General features: G+C 39.9%; 1 protein-coding gene across 1 annotated transcript in view; it reads right to left on the bottom strand.

Annotated features, from left to right (window-relative positions):
* Positions 1-382: 382 nt before the first annotated feature.
* PDXK (pyridoxal kinase) overlaps positions 383-20,996 on the bottom strand; it is a 47,665-nt gene continuing 27,051 nt past the window's right edge. The window contains exons 4-11 of the mRNA XM_030469652.1: positions 20,420-20,503; positions 18,426-18,472; positions 16,115-16,200; positions 15,262-15,307; positions 12,513-12,624; positions 12,071-12,207; positions 11,422-11,488; positions 383-10,716 (exon numbers count right to left, since the gene is read on the bottom strand). Coding sequence (XP_030325512.1) covers positions 10,604-10,716; positions 11,422-11,488; positions 12,071-12,207; positions 12,513-12,624; positions 15,262-15,307; positions 16,115-16,200; positions 18,426-18,472; positions 20,420-20,503 — 692 coding nt within the window. The 3' untranslated portion in view covers positions 383-10,603. The remainder of the gene's footprint in view (positions 10,717-11,421; positions 11,489-12,070; positions 12,208-12,512; positions 12,625-15,261; positions 15,308-16,114; positions 16,201-18,425; positions 18,473-20,419; positions 20,504-20,996) is intronic.

The raw sequence follows: 20,996 nt of genomic DNA, 5'->3' as shown, positions 1-20,996 counted from the left end.
CAATAATTATTTGAAAACAGACAGAGCTGCAGGAACTGGGGGGGCAACTGGGAGTTAATGGCAAGACTGCATCAGGGAGTGTGATTTCCTTGTGCAGGATTCCTGGGGGGGAATTGCTCAGGCTGCAGAGGCCACTGCCCTGAGGCTCCTGGAGGTGGAAGGCAAGCAGAGGAGAGACACAGCAGGATGGCACAAGGCTCAGCTCAGGGTAACTCCTAGGAATCATTTGAGAGAGAGGGGGAAATGCCAGCACGTGAATCCCAGTCACCATCTCTGGTAAAGCTGGGCAGTGGCAGTCCCAGTTAACTAGGGAAAGAGAAACATCACCTGGAAAAGAAAAAAAAAAACAAAACAACAAAAAAACAAGCCCAACAACAACATTTAGGAAAGGAAAAGTATTTTATTGAAAAAAAAAAATTACATTTCACTTATACACCATGAAAATACTGAGTTGTGTGTTATTTTAAACAGAGGAGGTTAAGACTTTCACAAGAAAACCACATTCTTTACTACAGTGTTACTCCACGAGATGAGGTTCTGGTGGCATCTGCACTGGGTGTTTTCACTAAACAGTAGAGCAGGACTGTATGTGCTTTGGGCAAAAACCCTAAATATTGGCCTCTTTCCAGCTGCTACTCCCCACTGAAGACATAACACTCACTTGGTCAATATTGAATTACTTCTGAATTAGAGACAAATTTCAAGTTTTTTAGAAAATTCACTGCTATCCCTTGCCTCCATTTTTAATGATTTTGATTCTTACTTCCCATTCAGCCAACTAAAAGCATGTGAAAATTGCATTTAGGCAGTCACCCTCCCATCTCCTGGTAAGAAAACAATCCTGAGAGGGATACATTGCATGAACAATCACTGACAGCAAATTAGAAGATGACTGAAGGGTGCTAAATCCTTCAGCGTTTCCTTCTGTCATTGTATTTCCAGCAATAAGCCCTGCAGTTTTCTTCCCTAGCAAGGCACGAGAATACATGTGCTGTATGAAACACAGGCCACAGGACAGCAGTACCCCCAGTGTCACCTGTCATAGGTGCATCACAAGAAGCTTGCAGTGCTCCAAGCCAGCTGTGACAGGCTACACTACACCACCTGGCAAAGCACCTTCTGAATATCCCTTATGAATGGGAAACCTTTGGTGTGGTAATTTCAAAAAATCTCTAGGAAAATAATAAACATTAATGCCACTTAAATTCTCAGGTTTACTTCTTTTTCCTTTCCTTTCCTTTCCTTTCCTTTCCTTTCCTTTCCTTTCCTTTCCTTTCCTTTCCTTTCCTTTCCTTTCCTTTCCTTTCCTTTCCTCCCTCCCTTCCTCCCCTTCCTTTCCATCCCTTTCTTTCTTCATTCATTCATTTATATATTTATGTGATTCCATACTGAAAGGGGACAGGAAAGAGAAGATCCAGACCTGGACAACTGACTTCATGCAAATGCCATCAAAGTGGGCTCTAAACTTGCTCCACCTGGATCTTCGAATGTTCTCTAGTTAGGTAACTGCTTTATTCTACATTATTTTCTACTCTGCTAGGCACAACCATCACTGAAATCAGAATGAACAGTCACACCAAATCTTTTAGTACTGCTATGTTTTTGGGGTCCAGGGGACAGGCTGGATTCACAACACAAAAGTCAGATTACTAGATCTGCAGCTCCTCTTTCAAGCTCGTAGCTGACAAGGACTTAATTTTTTCACCACTAGCAGTGCAGCTTTGCAATTAGGTTCTCCTCACGTAGCAGCTCACTGCCAGGAAAAGAGGCAACCCCCTTCTATTCTCCCCCATTTTGTTCGGATGCATCTTCCCAACCTCTCCTTAGGGATTTGGGCTGGAAAACTTCCCCAGGTTAAGCTTCTTCACTCCTGTTGGGAGCAGACAAGTACCAGTGCCCGTACAAGCAATGGGAGAGGAAGGTTAAAGTGCAGTTTTACGGTGCAGCTGAGCTGGATGTTCTATTATAACAGCTGGTAAATCTCTACTTCTCCAAAGCATACCCTAAATCATCTGAATAAGTCTCATTTCTCTATGGCCTATTGAAGAAACCCAGGTAAATCACATGGCTAAAGTCGATCCCTGAAACAGGGAGGAGAATGAATACCCTGGCACTTGACATGGCAGCCACAATGTGCTGCTCATCATGCCTCTTCAAGTGCACACAGAAAGAATTGTGCTAAGCCAGAGCTCTGGTACAGCACTTTAAAATGAACAACCCAACAACTTCACACAGACTTCATCTCCCTCCCGCTCAGAATAACTCCTCCACATTTCCCCCAAGGGAGGGTACAGGCAAAACAGTCACCCTGACACCACCATGGGTACAGAGCACCCACATATTCCCAGGGGAGGAACACACAGGCACAGTCAAGAATGCAAACCAGAGCTGTTCCCTTCCACAGCCTTTCACCCTGGCAATGCACTATTAATCTTGATGATACTTTTCCTGCTTACTCAGCAAAGCAGAAGTACTTTTCCTTCATTATATCCAGAACTCGGGAAATCTTGGGAGAAAACCTTTTTGATAAATTCTCCCCTCCTTTTTTGCAGCAGTGATTTATTGAGAAGCACGGTGGGGAATCTGCCATGGTTTTCAAAAGAGACATGATTGATGGTGCTCAGTTTTTCCACATCACAACATTCAGTGGAAGGACATGCTCCATAAACTGATTTATGTTGCAGACCCATGCGCTTTCTAGAAAGCTCCCAAATGACAACCAAAACAATATATAAAAAATGGAGAGTCGTGCTTTAGCCATAAGAAACAAAGACTCAACTAAGTACTGCAAGATGTAAAAATCATGCTCTGTTTTTCAAACATGCTAGCAACTTGCTTTTTGACTGAATGGGATTTTGTTGGTAACTTGACTCTTCCGAAAGGTAATATATTTATGAATTTAAATTCAGATCACTCTACTAAAATATTTCACTTATTACAACTGACAAATTACAATGAAAATGTCCTTGGCCTTCTCCCATGTAGCCTACTCACCTATGTGTTACACGTGTACAGCACAAGCTATGAAGTCAGCTCAGCCAGGTTCATAAAATGTGAATTAGCTGCTTTTGTTCCAGTCTCTTGGCTCATCTGCTCACATGCTGCTAAGACACTATAAGATCCCTCAAGTCTTATTTTATTAAATCAAAAAATCCCTCACCTATTTTATCCTGCTCTAGGTCTATTTGATACTCCATCCCACTGTAAAGTTTGTCAGGCTTAGGCCACAACTTATCTCATTTTGCAATGGATAAGGTAGCAATATTTAGGGTTTTCTTTTTAAACAATGGTATCTACCATCCTACTGCCTCTCTACAAACAAGCACACATGCCATACTGCAGAAAGAATATAACTCGTAACTGCCAACCAGAAAATACACAAATACTACAAAAAGCCTACAGTTTCATCAGAAATTAAATAATTTGCCATTACACAGAACTTCATTGTTTTTCTGGCATAAAAGTCATTGAATTACTACATACGCCTCGAGGACAATCATTAAGATGTGTAAACATGTAACAGGTCCACCTAGTCAGTACAAAGCACCACACAAACTTTAAGTACATAGAAAGTTTGCTCATAAATATTTCTTTGTTTAACAATTCAGCACTAAAAAAATATTACTTAAAAAGGCATCTTTTATCAAGTTATTTCAGTTTGTCCAGGGCTGGTGGGGTTGTACTATCCCTACTATATTACAGCCACCTGACTTTCTTTCCATAACATTTTACTTTTCTGGAAGAAAAGGCCATGTGTGGCTGGGACCCAAAGCTTCATCACAATCTATAAAAATATAATTCTTTAAGACCTTCTGCTCACATCCTGAAGGCCTACACAGCCAGCCCCCAAATTGTTTCCCACCCCCACCACATTGCAAATAAAGCTTCAACATACACACACACACACATACACACACAGAGTACATATATTACTCTTCTACGCACACATTTTTTTCTAAATAGCAATGCAACCACGAGGGCAACAGGTAAGGAGTACACGTGGGTTCAGTGGTAACATATGGCACTGCCTTCTCATATTGCTGGTTTTCTCTCTCTGAATTATGTGCTGCCTTGTTCACTGCTCTGCACATTGTGGATTTATTACTATCACTTGCACTGTGGAGGCACTAAGTCAGGAATGCGAGCGTGCTTGGGAGCATCCTCTTTGCCTCAAGGTCCGCTGCTGCTGGAGAAGTAAAAGCACCAAACTGGAGGCACTGGGGCCTGTCACCTGGCACTGGTTTCCTGGTGAAGCAGGCGGGAGCTTTTCTAGGCTGTTGAAAACCAAACTGCAGTCTCCCCTGCTGGAATGTGTGAAACCTAGCTTGGGCTCTCCAGACTGATGACAGCAGCTCCCTTGCATTCTGCAACCAACTCCCCTCAGCGGGCACTTTGGGCACACTCCTCCAGCTTCAGATTGAATTGCATGGATTTACCTTAAACTTGCTCCTGCACACATGTATCAACTCACTGCTTTACTCATTGATTCAAAGGGAAATAGCTATTTTGGGGGGCTGTGATTGAACGCCTCAAAGCTTTGTTTCCATGGTTTACATACATCTTTAACTGGCATGTTCTAGAAAGGTACAAACTTGTTCACCAGTAGGCTCTCACTTATTAGAAGCAAACACCTTGCATGAAGAGCAGCTGTCTGAATGATCTTATCCTGTGACTCTAACAGAAGTTCAGTGAGCAAGAACAGGTTGTGTTCCCATTGACGAAGAAATATTCTGGTTTTCCAACATTTATGTCTCAGCTTTTAAAGGCATTATTTAAATGGGCAGGGACTTTTACTCAGAAGAGGTGCTTTTTAGTATAAACATAAGCCTAACTTCTCCAGTAGGCATAAGCATACTGACATAGCACCTTCTCCAATAATTAATGATCTCATTAAACTGGATACCTGCTCTCTTCCTTTGGCAAAACACTGCTGTAGCAGTGAGGCTGCAGTACTGACAGAAGCACACGTTCTGACATGCAGGAACAATTGTTTCTGACTGTACAGTCTTGTATGCTCTAACCTATGCAACAAGATTAAAATTGCTCTGTGGAGGGCTTCACAAGAAATGCTGTAGAAGAAACATTTCAAAAATGAGTTGTGGTTCTTATTCCAAGCCCCTCTTCTCACCTTATATGCAAGAATATAGAGCACAATACAGAAAGATCCTACATGTCCAAGTAAGAGGCATACAAGGGCAGTGGCAGAGAATTCCAGAAGCTGCCTTCTCACAAAATTTCTTAAAAAAAAATAAATCAAGATGACAAGAATGTTACTCACTTCCACACAACTACTATCTTGCAGTGAGATTATTACAGTTCATAAATGTGCAGTCTTCCATTAATTGGCCTTTTTTCTATACCAGTATATAACTAAGGAAACCTTTAACTACATCCACTTTATTCAGCAAGACTAGGAACTGTTCTTGTTCTGTTTAATTCCAAAATAATGATGAACATATTCAAAAACAGGATCTAACAATTTGTGTGTGCACAGTATGTTAAACGCCGATGATTTTATTGCAATCGTCCTTGCCACATAGTTTAAAATAAAATAAATCAATGCAATCACCATAACAGTCTCAGACAACAAATTAACACCATCCAATCAAGATACAGTTAAGATACTCAAAAAGGCAGTATGAGTAGCTGGAAACCTTGGTCCTCTGATTTTTTTGTGTAACACATTGATTATTTTTCCCATCTATGATAAAAATCAGCAAACAAACATTAAAGTTAAGGATTCATCCCACAGATTTCCAAAATGTTTATATTGAATGTGAATAGCACTGATTTTAACACAATGTACTTATGCATGTCTCCTGAAGAGGTATTTCAGAATTTTAAGAATGTAGAGACTAATCTGGGCCCAGAATAGAGCAGAACATTTAAACAGCTTCTGGTCTCTCCTGCACAAGGGCTCTGCAAAGGCAGTAATCAAAATGGCTGACCACACACACTGCTCAAGTTATTCCAGAAAAAAAAAAAAAAAAAAAAAAAAAAAGAGATCCAGCACAAATTACCTTCAGTATGAGATAAGAAAGAATGGTGGGAGAGTCAGCTGGACACAAACACAGAGCATTTCCCACTGCCACGTGCACAGGTCCCTCAGCATTAAAGCTGCTCCAGTGCTGACTTCACACAGAGGTGTGGGAGCTCCAGTGGCACCCCAGTGAGCAGTCCCTACCTGATGAATGCTGGACTGGGGCATTACAGACACTTTCCATGCTATTAGGATGGTCGTGGGAGATTATCCTTTAGTTATTAACTCCACCTGCTGGGCTAAAGTGCTCATTCTCCTGTAGTCAGACCAAAACTGGTTTAGACTACTAACCATTTTTCTTTATGTAAGGATCTGCAAGTTGACCAAACAACCCTGATGTCTGCTCCAAGCCCTCAAATTTTGGGCAGCTGTCTAATGCTGAGACACTTCTCAGATGCACCAGAAAAACAATGGGAACCCAGAAACAGATACAAGTACTATATGCAGGAGGTGAGGAGGAAATAGAAAGTTGGATGGGACCGTGTTGAGACTTGGAATTTTGCTCTGCAAACTTTATGAGAAAAGTGCTGTGTAACTCTGAACAAAAATTTTTCTAAGTATGTATACACTGACATTCAAAAATCCTTGTTAACCTGTTGTGATTACAAAATATTAGCTACAGAATATATTTACAGATAATTTCTGATATAAGTTGCTGGCAAGAGATGTTAAACCCAATTCTTCACTGAAGACAAATCTAACCTAATTTAGATCAGGTCAGTGGGAGCTTAAGACAGATACCACATGAGCACATCCTGGGGACTCAAGCAGAAGCAGCCAGCAGCCCATTGCTACAGAATCCAGCTACTCCAAAATAGGAACTTCTGCATATCGAGCACATTAGGACCATTACTCTTTTTTGTTGTTTTTTTGTTTGGTTTTTTTGTTGTTGTTGTTGTTGTTGGTTGGTTTGGGTGGGTTGGGTTTTTTTGTTTTTCTGTTTTGTTTTGTTGTTTTTTTATGTTTTTTGTTTTCGTAGCATTAGTATGCCACTGATTCTAAGGAAGCTGTGAATTACTGGAATTCCTGGGCTGATTCTTTCTTTGAAGCACTGGGAGAAGATCACACCTGACAGGAATTAACAGCTCTGACAAACACCTCAGTTCCTCTCTTATGGCAAGATCAGGGTTCACTATGATTTACAGATGAAACCTGGTTCGTAAGGTAGCTTTAAGCTTCCTAATTTCCAAGCTGCTTTATTTCAGAGAAAACCATCCTGCCTTTCTCTCAAATCCCTTGTGAAAGTCTGTTTTTAGAGCCCAAACCAGTTGTGCTGCCTCATACTTGACAGCGAATTTTGACAGTGCTTAATGCTGCTTTAAAAAAAAAAAACACAAAAGCCAATTTGCCAATTTTAAGCTTGTTGCTCCTATTGATACCCTTATGTGAGGAACTGAAGAACCCCAATTTTGCACAGATGAGATGCACTGCAGAGATGGACACCATATGGCTCTCAATTCAATTCTCATGCAGCTCCCAAGCCAAGCCAAGCTATGAGACAGGCAATGAGGCTGATGCTGGTGCTGGGGATGCCAGGCAATCCACAGCCCTGGCTCTAGACCCACCAAAGCTCTGTGCTGGAGCTATGTTAGGCTAGAAAGCAAGTGCCACTTACTGCATGTGGATTGCCCCTGGGATTTATCTAATTCTTGGCAAACTGAGAGACACGGTAGAGGTTTTAAAGCTTGGGCATCTGAAAGTTTTTGTATGTGTCCGATGGTAGCTGCAAAACTGGATACAGCTGGGTTAGGGTGTCAAGCATAATGCCACAAAGTTGACCAGGATAGGTAGAGGCAGGGAAGTTCAGTATGTTGATCCCTTCTTCCCAAGAGGGTGGTAGGGATTATATATTCCACATGAAAAAGTCAAATACAAAATGTCTGGAATATGGCATGCAACACTTCTCTAATCAATGCTAGAAACAGATAAAATCCTTTTGTGTTCAACTGCTGAAATGCATCACCAGCTAAGGTATTTAAATATAACTGCAGAAAGCAACTATCTCAAGAAAGGCAATTGTATTCCTGGCACAACCACCCTGTTAAAAAGCAGCTTATATAAAAGAGGGGATATTATTAATGCTGAGCTACTTCCTAGCCTATCTGGAAGCTTGTGTCTCAGGAACAGAAAAGAAAATAAAAATATTTGCATCAACTGAAAAATGCAGAGCTGCAAAGAAAGGCAATTCATGGTACTTCACAGAATCACAGAATGGTTGAAGTTGGAAGGGACCTCTGGAGCTCATCCAGTCAGACCCCACTGTGCAAGCAGGGTCAAGTACAGCAGATTACTCAGGATCATGTTCAGTCAGGCTTTGTGCATCTCCAAGGATGGAGACTCCACGATCTCTCCGGGCAACCTGAGACAGTGTTTGATGACCATCACAGTGAGTTGTATTTTTTTTAATGTTTAAATGGCATTTCCCATATTTCTATTTATGTCCACTGCCTCTTATGCCCTTGCTGCACACCATTGAGAAGAGCCTGGCTCCTTCTTCACTGCTTCCAATCAGATACTTATACACACTATAAAGATATTCATGTCTTTTTACATGTTGGATTTTAGCCATAAGATCATCTCTGTTACTGACTGCTAATTTTAGCTACTGTTCACATCAACAAAATTATTATTGCTATAAAGTTACTTCATGGCAGTGGTTGCTAAGGATTGTGGCAATAGAGTCGTGTTTTGTAGGTGATTTCTGGGGCTTTTTGCCTTAAAATTCTCAAGTCACAGGAATATTTTTTTTCATTTTCAATGTCAAATGCAGGAAAGGAAATAACATCATTATTAGTTGTTGAAAGTGAAAGCCTGAAGTTTGCCTCTTAGATTTAGTGCAAAATATATTCATCTCTTAAAAATTTCATTTTCTTCAGAGATACTGAAAATGAATGTATCAATTATGAAATCTTACTCTATGAATAAAATTTGTTCAGTTAAAAATTCATTTCAAAGATAAATTACTCTTCTACTAGGTGAAACCAATTAATTGCAATGGCAGAAAATCCACAAAAAATGGTGTGACAAGAAAAGACTTCAGTGGCCAAGGCTATCTCCAAGCCAGCTCTACTGGAGACCCCCAAGCTATGTAGGTGATGCTGTAAGTTAGGCAAGTGTGATGAGGAAGGGGAAAGAAAAGTATCTGGGAGACATCCAGGAGTGAGTTTCCTGAGCATACTCAGGTATTCCAAGAAAAACTCATCCCTTCCCTCTAAGGCAAGTTTGCTTCACACCACTGCAAGTAGAAATACAATTTTAATCTCCCTGTGCCTTCTGATACAACTAAAGTTCATCAAATGAATTTGGATACAACAACACATCAGACTTCATCTCGGGAGAGACAAGAACCTCAGTCCCATATGGGAAAAGTACAAAAGCAAGAGTGGTAGTTCCTATCTGCCCTACTGGTACAATATGTGCTGTGATGTGTAGGGCACTGAAATGGTTAAGAATCCCATTTTGAAGCTTTGCAAAGCAGAATTTTTAAATAAAGATGCATTAGTAATAATGCTTTTCTATCATCTCTAATTAGTGTAGGCTGCAGAGGCTTTCATTATGAGCAAATTAAGTCTGTGTTTCACTTTGTTTAGTAAACATATGTAACTTACTAAACCTTACTAAACTAAAAATATTACTTATACCATATTGCTTCATTGATAAGCCTGCCAATAGTGCTCACTATTGTTAAGTGGAAGTGCCCTATGTGGCTGGTAAATACATTCACCCATGAAGAACAAACTAGGGTAGACAGCTTTCAGGGCAAGAGCTTGCTTTCTCTTTTGTCCCTACAGAACATTTGTCTTTAGTTAAAAACTAAACAAAGCATCAAACCTGGCCTCAGAGGTAGAACTACAAACTTCTACTGAATAAAGATAATATGTTACTGATGAAGACCTTTCTGGAGCAGCTTTTGGAAGAAAATTATGTGAGTACCTACAGACATTAGAAACAAGCAGCCAGTACCTGCAAAAACTGAAACTGTGCAGCTGTTCATAGACAAGAAACAGGAGCAGTTATCAGTAACATGATTGACACCTCAAGGTCACTTCAGAGTACTTAAAATGCCAAACATCTTTGAAGTACTTCTACACACAAGCAGAATTTTTTGTGTAGTTTTAACCCTGCTTAGTTTCATAGCAGCAGAGATACTGAATACCAGAGTAGGTAACCAGATATCTCCAGGAAAAGGGAGTGTGGAGCCAGCTCCATTGGCACTAGATGCCATCTTGAAATCTATTTTCCATTCAGTCAAGCATTCCATTACCAAATTCACATATAAAGTCTTTGGCAAGGCAGAAACATTGTACTCTCTTGCCTGGGTAATTACACAGACTAGGTGAATTTGACAGCTATTTTGATACCTGGTATTACACTTCAATGCACACTGTTTTGTTTTTAAAACTGAGCAAGGCCAGCACATATGTTTGAGAGTGGATATCTGCCTATGCTGGGCACTATTTTATGAAAGTCAGGTTTCTGTCACAGATCTAAGGCAAATATTACAATTTACAGGAAAGAAATGAGGACATCAATACATTGTGCGTTATTAGAGATGTACAGCCTTTATAACACGGTGGCTTTCACTATGATCTCTGGGTTTTCTATGTCCTTTTTGCTTTGGACCATTCTTAGTTCAAGCTGGGCTGAGTTTGGTTTGTTTCCTTCTCCAGCTAGTGCTGAAAAGATGACACCAGAATGTCATTAAAAACAATAGTTTAAAAAGAAACAAGTTACAATGCTCTGTTACCCCACTATTTTTTCTACCCTCCCCCCCTTCACCAATCTCCCTTAGTACCCTCTGCTAAAGGCTTCCAAGGTGGTCAAACCAGGTCAGCGCTGTAATTTCTTGTAACACCTATTCTGCTCCTCTGTCCAGGAAAGAAAAATAGCTCTGCTGTTATTAGAAAGTTACACAGACATGCTCTAAGAACCCACAAATCTCATCTGGATCTCCTTAGGAACTGAAAGTTCAACAAACAAACAGTTTATTATTAGGTGACAAACCCCTCTCAATACTAGACATGCATATACAAAGGCAAAGTGAGTGAGCTACTCTTAAAACAGCTCTCTTGAACGTCAAACCCATCATTGCCTCAAGGTCTTCCACCACTGTTTTTGCAAAGCAGTCAAGTACAGTCAACATGACTGTAGTCCCACTGCAAGCTGAACAGTGACATCTTCAGTCAGGTGTTGTCAGTAATAGGATTGGAAGACAAAGTAAGGAACATGCACTGACAAGACTACCAAGCTATCATTCTAAGATTTCTCTGGCTGCTTCTAAAGTGGGGACTACCCTTAGTCAGGAAACCCAGAAGGCTCTCTGAATGTTTCTTCTGATACAAATCCAGACAGAACAAGGGAGCAAGGTTTGAATGAATTACCTTTTGCACTCTTAATGGTCCTTTGCAGAACATGTTGCATGGCTGACACAGTCTTTTCACATGCGACCTGCATTAACACAATACATACAAGATTTAGTAAAATTTCAGCTACCTGCAGTTTAACATTATTATTATTATTATTATTATTACAAAACCACTGCTATTTTAGAGGCAAATATCACTGAAAAGATGCAAACATGGTAACTATTTAATATGGTCTGGGAAAAAAATTTAGATTCTCTTTATCTTTGCAAACACATATTAGAAACCATACGCCTGCAATGAAGACTCTATGTGCTTACGTGAAAGAAACAGAAAAATAAATCTCATAAATGATCTTCAGTCCTTATAGTGAAGTGAGAGTAAAAAATATAATTACAAACATGGACACAGTCTCTTTCCCTTGAGAGAAAAACATTTTATTTGGCAAAACTACAAAATCCACGTAACTGAATGTCTTAATGTGAATGTCCAAAGCTGTATAAGCTACACAGTTGTATAAGCTAAATTGAGAAAAACCTGCTTTTCTTCCTCTAAGGTGAGGAAAGAGAGCCAAAACAGAGGAGAGTCTTAAATAAAGTCTCAGATTAAAAGTAATTAAAAGAAACACAGTCTAAACTTGCAGAGAGACAAAGAATTTCTCCCACACCTTCAAATTGTTTGGATGCTTATGTGTCCATGCCAAAAGCATAGCAGCAAACAAGTCTCCAGTTCCAACAAAGACAGCATCCACTTTAGGAGACTCCACTCGAATCCTCTGCGTTATCTTGGTGCCATCTGCTTTAGCTGCAACACAGACAGACAGTTAAATAACAGATCCAGCAAGTAATACAATAGCAATTACTGTAATTGAAAAATTATCACTAGATTTTAATTCCTTTGTTGTTTGGAACATAAAGGTGCTAAGGAACATCGTAAGCTTTCTGCCAGCTCTTTTAAAAGGTGCAACTTTTCTAAACTTTGTCAAGTTGGGACAGTGTTTGCAACTGACATACTGTATGTACTTCACTTAAGAGGGAGCAGGTAGTGTGACTGAAAACACACAACAATTTAATAGTAACCACAGTTTAAGGAAGGAGTTCATGGCTTACTTATTCTGTGGCTTCCCAGAGCAATCAGGTAGTCATTTCCTAGAGGTGCCTGTAGATCTGAGCTGGTGATCACCACAGTCTCTGGTCCCATGGCATGAAGCATGTCCATTACCTTTCCATGTGGCAGAAAAGGACAGAATCAGTGACTACAGCATGTGTTGATTAAAGATAATATCATTCATATTACTAAGGATTTTTGACAAGCACCTGATTTTGGCATCTTTACTAAAGAGTAAAAATATTTTCCACTCAATTCAATGGAATAAGGGGAATTACTTTGAAATAGGGAAATGAAAACATCTGTATTTAAATGTCCACACTTGTTAAAATACACAAGCACTTCTGTTAGTATTATCTTTGGATGCTCCTCTGAAAAGAATACTGTTTCAGCTGTGATTAGATATTTTATTTGCAGCATGTTTTCAGAACACATTACCAAAAGAATAAGAGAATAAATATACAGACACATGCACGTGAGCTGGCATCTTGAATCACTTGCTAGAAAGACAGTAATTCCATGTCATGAAGTCTTACCTAGCTACTACTTCAAGAGCTAGCAAAAATGAAAAGTTAGAGAGATAAATCAGAGGCATATCTGTGCCTGCTTCAAATTTCTTTTTTCATTACATTTCAAACCCCAAATTATACCTGTAAATTATGTACCTTTGCAGGTGCACTTCCACTGTGTGTGTTCCTCACCTAAATTCACTAATACTGCACTTCTGACATCACAATTGGTTGAAAAGAAGCGATTTTGATTTCACATTAGAAAGAATAACTTTAATAATGAGTTTAGCATAAAATACAGATAAAATTTTAATTCTCCCTTAAGAGTTTAACTAAAAAGCCTCTCAGGCTAGCTATGACTCATGAGCAGCTGAATGATAAGGATTTATTTCTGCTATTTTAAAATTATCTACTGCTCTTCCTTCTTGTCTAAGCCTCCACGTTTCTTCAACTGTCAGACCTCCTTGCACAGACATTGGTTGGGTTTTAAAGAAGCAGTAAATCCATCAGCACATTCAGACATAATCAATCTGCAAAGTAATACTAAACTAATTTTCATTTCTACGTCAAAATTCACCCACAACCTAATCACCAGTGTTTCTAGTTGTAGGGCTTAGCTTTCTACAATACTATTACCTTATAATTAGTCTATATTAGAAGATTATACAGTCGTCATTAGTCTTGCTAAAGAAATTAATGAAAGCATGTCACCATAGAAATTGATGCCAGAGTCCCTACCACATCCAAAGGGGACGAACTGCAGCACTGGGTATTACTGAGGAGGATAAATTTATACATGACACACAGCTGGGGTGACAGATTAAAATATAATATCCCACAAGCAACTTTAAAAAAATGTTTCCATTCCTAAGTATAATTTCATCTCTTTACAAGAGCTTTTAATCACTCATCACAAGTAAGAGCTAGCACATGAATCAGACTGTAAGAAAACTAACTTGCAAAACTGTTTAGGACACACAGCTCATGTTTGCAAGTGAAATACACAAACCTAAAACTAATGGCTGCTGAGCTCACAGTGTTGCTCTCAAGACTGTGGTTCCACTAGTGAGGATGAGAAGAACTGAGGTGTAGTTAGCAGCTAGTGGCATGAAGCACAGTTCATCACCCTTGCCCAGGACACAGTAAAACTAGCAGGGGCAAATTAAGAGATCTTTGGAGCTGCTTCCTGCCCTGAAGAGATGGTAATCAGTGCACTTAACATGAGTTGCTAGTGGAAAAATAAACAACAAACATTTGGGCAGACAGACCCCAGCTACTCTCCAGGATGCCACTGCAGCTGCTGTTTATGTTTAAAGATTTTGTGTTCCTTTGAAGTTCAAAACAAAATTGGAAGAAATAATATCAGTCCACTATGAAAGCACTCCACTAGCCAACAAAACAAAGAGCTCAGCCCTTTTCAGTACACCAGTAAAACCATGTTCCTATTTTGTTCTAAACTGCCAAACCCTGCAACCTTTTTATTTTTTACACTTTGTGTAAAAAGGTAAATCCCTCCACCTCAATGCAGTATATATGCAGACCACCTACCATATCTGTACACCAGTGGCAGCACTACCAATGCTGTGGAACTGTCTGTCTTTCACCAGGAAGGACCCAAAGGTAACCTCTACCAATCTCATTTCTCATCTACACAGCCTATCCTTTTGCAACCCATCTCTCATCCTCTACGAGTCAATTTAAGTGAAAGAAACAGAGCACCAGCAAACACTGCCAGGGAGCGATTCCGAGTGGATTCAATCAGTCCTTCCTTGTAAAAGTTGGCTTGCAAGCTCTCTCCCTTGCAGCCGGTAGGGCGAATGGGAAGCGGCTGCCCCAGCCCTCAGCGTTGCTGCTGCACGACTCGGATGCGGACAGCAGAGGGAGCGACTCACGCAGCTTTCCCAATGCCCGGGGTCACCGGGGGATCTCAGCCCAACCAGGGCATTTCCACAGCACTGACAGTGTGTGGGTACTTGCCACTGCTGCTGCTTCCCTTCTCATACTGCGGGAAAACAAGCTCACAGACTCATTACCACCGTAATTCCTTTATCTGTGGTTCTGTCAGGATGTTTCTGCACGAGTCTGGCACTAGAACAGAAAGCCATTTGTGCCTGAAGTACACAAGCTTTAGTGATAAACTGAGAGAAAGGACAGAGGCCAAAGAGACTTCAATGCTGAACTCCAGCATGGCAGGCAGGAATACAGAAAGAGATCTTACACATCCTACCCCTTGCCTGCTTACCTCTAAAGCTTCTTTTTCTGTGTGAATCTTCCTGCCCGTGAGTAACCTGAAAATGAAAACAGAAATCTTAAAAGAACCCAAGTTCTTCAGGAAAAGATTGCTTTGTTTACTCTTTGAAAAGAGAAAGGATTGGACTGCACCACAAAGGACAAAATGATTTGTAACTCCATGGTCTGTGATATCAGACCACTGTCTCTTAAAAAGTTATGAGCACATACAGAGTGGTCCTGGAGAACCCTCACACCAGTCTTAACCTGTTGCCTCCTATAGAGAAAATTCCCTTGCAAATGTTTTCTCCATCTCCCATGTAGGTGCTTCCTTCATTTAGACGGACAGACTGTAATGTAACACAACAGATTATCCCCTGATCTAAGAGTCACAGCTACACAGATGGGGCAGGCAGTTAAATTCTTACCTCCAATGACTCTGTGTTGCCACAGTAGTATTTCTGAACCTAATTTTAGGTGTCCGAGTCAAATTATTTCAGTTTTGATATTCTGACATACAATAAAAATCTTCCTAACAAAGGCTAAGGACAGGGAAAGAAAGAGAGTAATTTTTTCACCCTGCCTTAGATATAGCCCTCTGAAGACACTGAGAAGTAATCATGAAAATGAGAAAACAAAGAAAATAAGAAAAATCCTTTCCTCAAGTAACTCCCAGATTTTTATTGGTTTCATATTGGTTATATGTAACAGTTGGAGGTTTGCTGGAAGGCACCACTTGCAAATAACAGCTAAAAACCAAAACCCACCACATACATATGCTTCTGTACTGAGACAAAGAAAAGGTATCAGTCTCCTCTGCTTTCATCTCTATGTTTATTTAGGTATAAAATGAAATAATTACTTACTCAGCTTCAAACTGGTTAGGAGTAATTATATCAGCAACAGGCACAACTTTGTCCCTGTAGACTGGGAGGAGATCCTTGGGCACATACTAGGGGAGAAGAAACAGCATAAAATGTCTGCAGCATCAAAGATGTGGAAATGCAATTCTCCTTCCCTTCCAGCCACTGAGTAACCTGAGAGCTCCCACTGTATGCAACAGGAACTACAGTGGCAGTGCATCTTCTAGCTGCTGACAGAACAGCCCACGTATTGTCCTCCTTCTTCCACTGGAGGTGATAGGAAGCAGTGCTAAGCAGACAGCCCTAAACTGGTAGCATTGAAAGGAAGTGGTGCCTGGACAAAGAACTTTTTGAGGTCCCTCTCACCAAAGTGGCACAGCAGCATAAGAAAATAATGTGTCCCAACATGTGGAACCCATTCTTATGTCTTTACCTCCTGAAGAGAAACTACTTTGCTGTACCCACAGTACAGGGGACCTTTGCTGTACCAGTACATGTCCACACTGATCTTGTTGCATTGTGGGGCTTAGGAAAAATAAACATCCATGCTATTTTTTATTTTTTCTCCTTCTTTCAGTGTAGTATTTCTAGGGTGTACTGCACATTAACCTGGGTGACCAAGAATCAAATTTGTATTTGTTCAACCATACAACTTAATCTAGAAAGCAGTCCTGGTAAGTACATTTAAAATATTTTACTTGTGTTGCACCCAAGTCTAACAAATTGCAAGAACACTTCACTGCCTGCAGAATCAGCTCTTCAAGTAACAAGGGCCTTTTTTCTTATGTGTTCCATCTCTATACCATCTTCCTTAGCCAAATACTGCCCATTACCAAAGGGAGCTGTCTAAACAGCTGACATGCAGTAGGACTTAGAAGGAGCCCATCAATCTGTATGCTCTTCAGAGTGGAAGCTGAAAAACATCAGCTGTTTTGGCACACACTGGAGATCAAAAAGGAATTCTTGTTAGATGAGTACAGGGGTCCACCTCACCTTCTGCAGTCCTGCTGTGACTCAACTTAACACAAACTTTAATAAAATTCATTGTTCACTAACAGCTAATATTCTTTGCTAGAACTGCATTTGCTAAATGAGGATTAATTCCTGCTTTCATCCATGTTTTATTTTCTGTTAGGCTCATAAGATACCCAGGGCTGGTTGCAAATATATATGTGCCATGTGTTACTGTCTCCTATCCTGATTTCATCAGCAAGAGGTACAACCCCACCACAGCATTGACTACTGTGTGTGCCACCAGAACTTCTGTCATACTGATATTGAGCTTACTCATGAGAAATGATGGTCATGGCAACTCTGGGATGTCACAGGGATTCTGTCTTTAGACAGCAATGTAAGGATAGGTCACTCCTAAACCAAGGGGTTTTATATAGTATTTTTACTACTTTCTATGGCTGGAATTGCTGTGTTTTCAGTTAAATTCTGTACTTTTCTTCCAACTACCTTGTCTTCCACCCAAAAGACACAGGTAGGCCCATGGTTATCACGTCTTCCAAGAGCTAAGGGCTTGCAGGGTCAGCCACTAAATCTCTGCCTTGTTATAAAATAGACAAGGATAACAAATGTTGCAATAGACATAAAATTAAAGAATAGAACACAAAAGCAATGGTAAATTTATTACTAAGTGCTCTTTCATGTGATGTTTTTCAAGCAGGTGAACTGTTAAATGTCCAAGGACAAAGAAAAATTCATAGTGCATGACTAGCTAGAGGCAGAAGAACACCTAAAATATCATTACTGCTGTTATCATTACTGTCTTTCCACACTATATTTTTTACTGAAATTATTTATTAGTTTAGATTAAAAAAGAATGTTTCTTTATCAGTATGCAGTCTGGTATTGGCACACAGAACCATTCTGTCACTGATCACAGCCCAATGCCTAGCAGCTATTGCATCTCACGTCAAAAATGTCATCTGCATTTAGGTTCAAGTGGTATGTGAATTCATACAATTTCTGGCAATGCCAGCCAGGCAACAAGCCAAAACAGCGCCCTTCACAGGAGATGAGGGAACTCCAGTGAGACAAGGAGGGGTAGCAGGAGGATATTTTTCTGCTTACAGGTGTGTATTCCCCCTGTTGACTCAACAGAGAGAAATAATCCCATGGCTATGCAGTCATCTTTCTTCCCAGATAATTTGATTCTTCAGTCAAATGCAGGAAATTCAAGTACAAACTTACTTGATGCTGGAATCCACAGCAACACTTAGGTAAAGTAGCTTAGTTCTGGTGTTTAAAAATTTTTTTATATAGCAAATATTCACTACACAGAGAATCCAAACAGGTAAGTACTAACCATAGAGCCTTCTCCATTCCATTTGTCACCCATCACTGGATCGCATACTGTAACAGAATAAATCTAGTTTTAGAATGGGGGGCAGTCAGAGAGAAGACCCTCGTGGGAGGGAAACATTTTAGGTAACAGTAGTAGCTATGTAACAGCCCTGAGCACTTGACAGCTCATACACTCACACATTTCTTGCAGCACATTCAACCAGAAATTTACAACTGGTGTCTGCCAATTCTGAAAGAGTAGGCCGTGTGCTACAAACAGTTGTCAGAAGGTTGTAGTCAACCTCTAAACGCTTCCATGTTGCCATGTCTAAAGATGATGAGGATGACAGGGTCTGACTGATGCAGGTGAAAGGGCTTTTGCTATGGAAAATGCAGAGAGCCCTCCTCTTCATTTCCCAACATAAAACTAACAGCAGTATGATGCGTAAAAAATGTAGAAGCTGATCGCTGTAAAAAGAGTCCTATTTTTATTTTAACATTTAAAAGATACATGCCAAATATACACACTAAAATGCTATGTGTGCACATGAAAAAATATGTGTATAACAATAAAGTGAGAAGAAAATCCATGCCAAAGTACATACACTCATATCTGGTGTAATAACGTTAACGTATCTTTGGCACAGGTTCCAAATCATCAACTGTATTAAGCACACATCCCAAGTGCCCTCAGTTTCATACTAAGGACAGAAAGAGCCTAGCCTTGTACTTCAAAAAGGAACATACTTCAGTGTATTAAAAGAGCTTTTAACAAGATAAAAAGATACAAATCCAAAGGTATCAAATCAATGTCCAATCACTATTTAAAGAAGCCACTATGAGTAAAAAAGACGGTAATTTGTTCTACATTTTTAAAGTATTTTTCTTACATTGTGATCTAGTTATTAAAGGATCTTAGAAGCCTAGCTGTGTTCTCACTATCCGACTACTTACTTCCTTCCTGTTCTATACAGCTAGATGTTCTGCTCATATTCCAACAGTTTTTGGCTTTCACTTACTAGTACAAGTAGTAGTACAAGTTCTCTCTGGAGAACCCGACAATACATCAGTGCTAATAAAGGCTAAAAAGCAACAAAACTTGAGGTCTTGAACATACCTCTGCTGTATTTTTCCAAAGAACTGTGCTTTGTTAACTTTAGGTCATATCACAGTTTGCAGTACTACTTTGCAAATCCTGCAAAGCATTCCAGGTGTTTCCTGACCATACAGTCTTCTGGGTGTGAAGATGACAGCATCAAACCATTATTCACAGCTTTCTATCCCACTAAATCCCCACTGACTTTGCCCTGTCACTCTAAATGTTTTGCTCAGTTTTAGCATATGGGGATTATGTTTAGAAGTCCCAAACCACTCATGAGTATGGTGACTGCAAGTGAAGAATCTTCTCTCACAGGTTTAAGCCTGGCGTGACACGTTAACAGCTGCTGGAGTCTGATGCTCTGAGTGCTTCCAGATAATCTTAACAAAAAGGCCCCAATTTAAAAAAGCTTTGGAGCTTAAGCAAAATTATGAAGCCTGGAGGGCACAGCAAGACACTTTTTTCTGGGATGTATTATGAGACCACAGCAGGGAATATGGGAGAGTCTATCTTGCTTTTCAGTGACTGGGAAATGGAAGAGGTGCTTCAGCTACCAGCACTTCCAGCCTACACTTCTCAACTACAAAGAGCAGCAACTGACTGGGATTTTACAAGCCTTTTTTCTTTTATACAGATGATCAGTCCTCAAGGTATGTACCTCATTGTAAGGCATAATGCAAAAAACATACTGAAAAGCATAAAATCAGAATGATAAAAAACCACAACTTCCTCAACACTGAATCAATGCTGGAAAAGAACCCAAACTTCATTAAAGCATCAGATGAACCCAGCCAGATCAGAGCACAAGATGCTACTGAAATGCTGGGTAACATCAGATTAGCATTTTCATCCTAAAACATGCAAAGGATGGGCACATACAATGGCAAAACAGAGTAGATTACAATACAAATCCTTACCATATACTAAGTTAGAATTCTGTTGCTTCAACTCCTGGATAATATCCACCACCATTGCAAGAAACGATGTGTCTCTTGTATACCCTTTGGGGAAAAAAAGACTCTTCTGAAGTATATTTTGTTTTGTTTTTAAAAAAACCCTTTAAACCAGAATGGATGCTTTGGGATTATAATCCATATACTTAAGTTTCCAGTTTTCCCTGTGTATAAAGCACTTTCCTGCATAAGGAAGCTATGAAATCAATCATATCTGGCAATGTATTTGTGTTTAGCTTAAAAGGTGACTGTTCATTAACCTAAAAAAATTGATACTGTAATCTAAACCAGATACTAAGGTGAAACTTGACCAGTAATCAATATTTGAGAAGTGGCAATTGGATGAGAAGCAGATTTTAATAAAAACTGCTTATAGAATCTCTTTCTTTTCTATGAAGCATTCAATAAGAAACTCTTTTTGCCTATATTTATGAACACTTTGCACCTAGGGGCCAGCAGAGGAAAACACTGCACAGTCATTATGTCCTGCAGAACTGTATCCGCTCAGATTTACATAGAAACAAGAGCAAAAAATTCAAGA

Source organism: Calypte anna, chromosome 1 (assembly GCF_003957555.1).
Source record: "Calypte anna isolate BGI_N300 chromosome 1, bCalAnn1_v1.p, whole genome shotgun sequence".
NCBI classification, from domain to species: Eukaryota; Metazoa; Chordata; class Aves; order Apodiformes; family Trochilidae; genus Calypte; species Calypte anna.
Note: the sequence above shows the minus strand (reverse complement) of the source record. Positions and strands in the feature narration are given on the sequence as shown.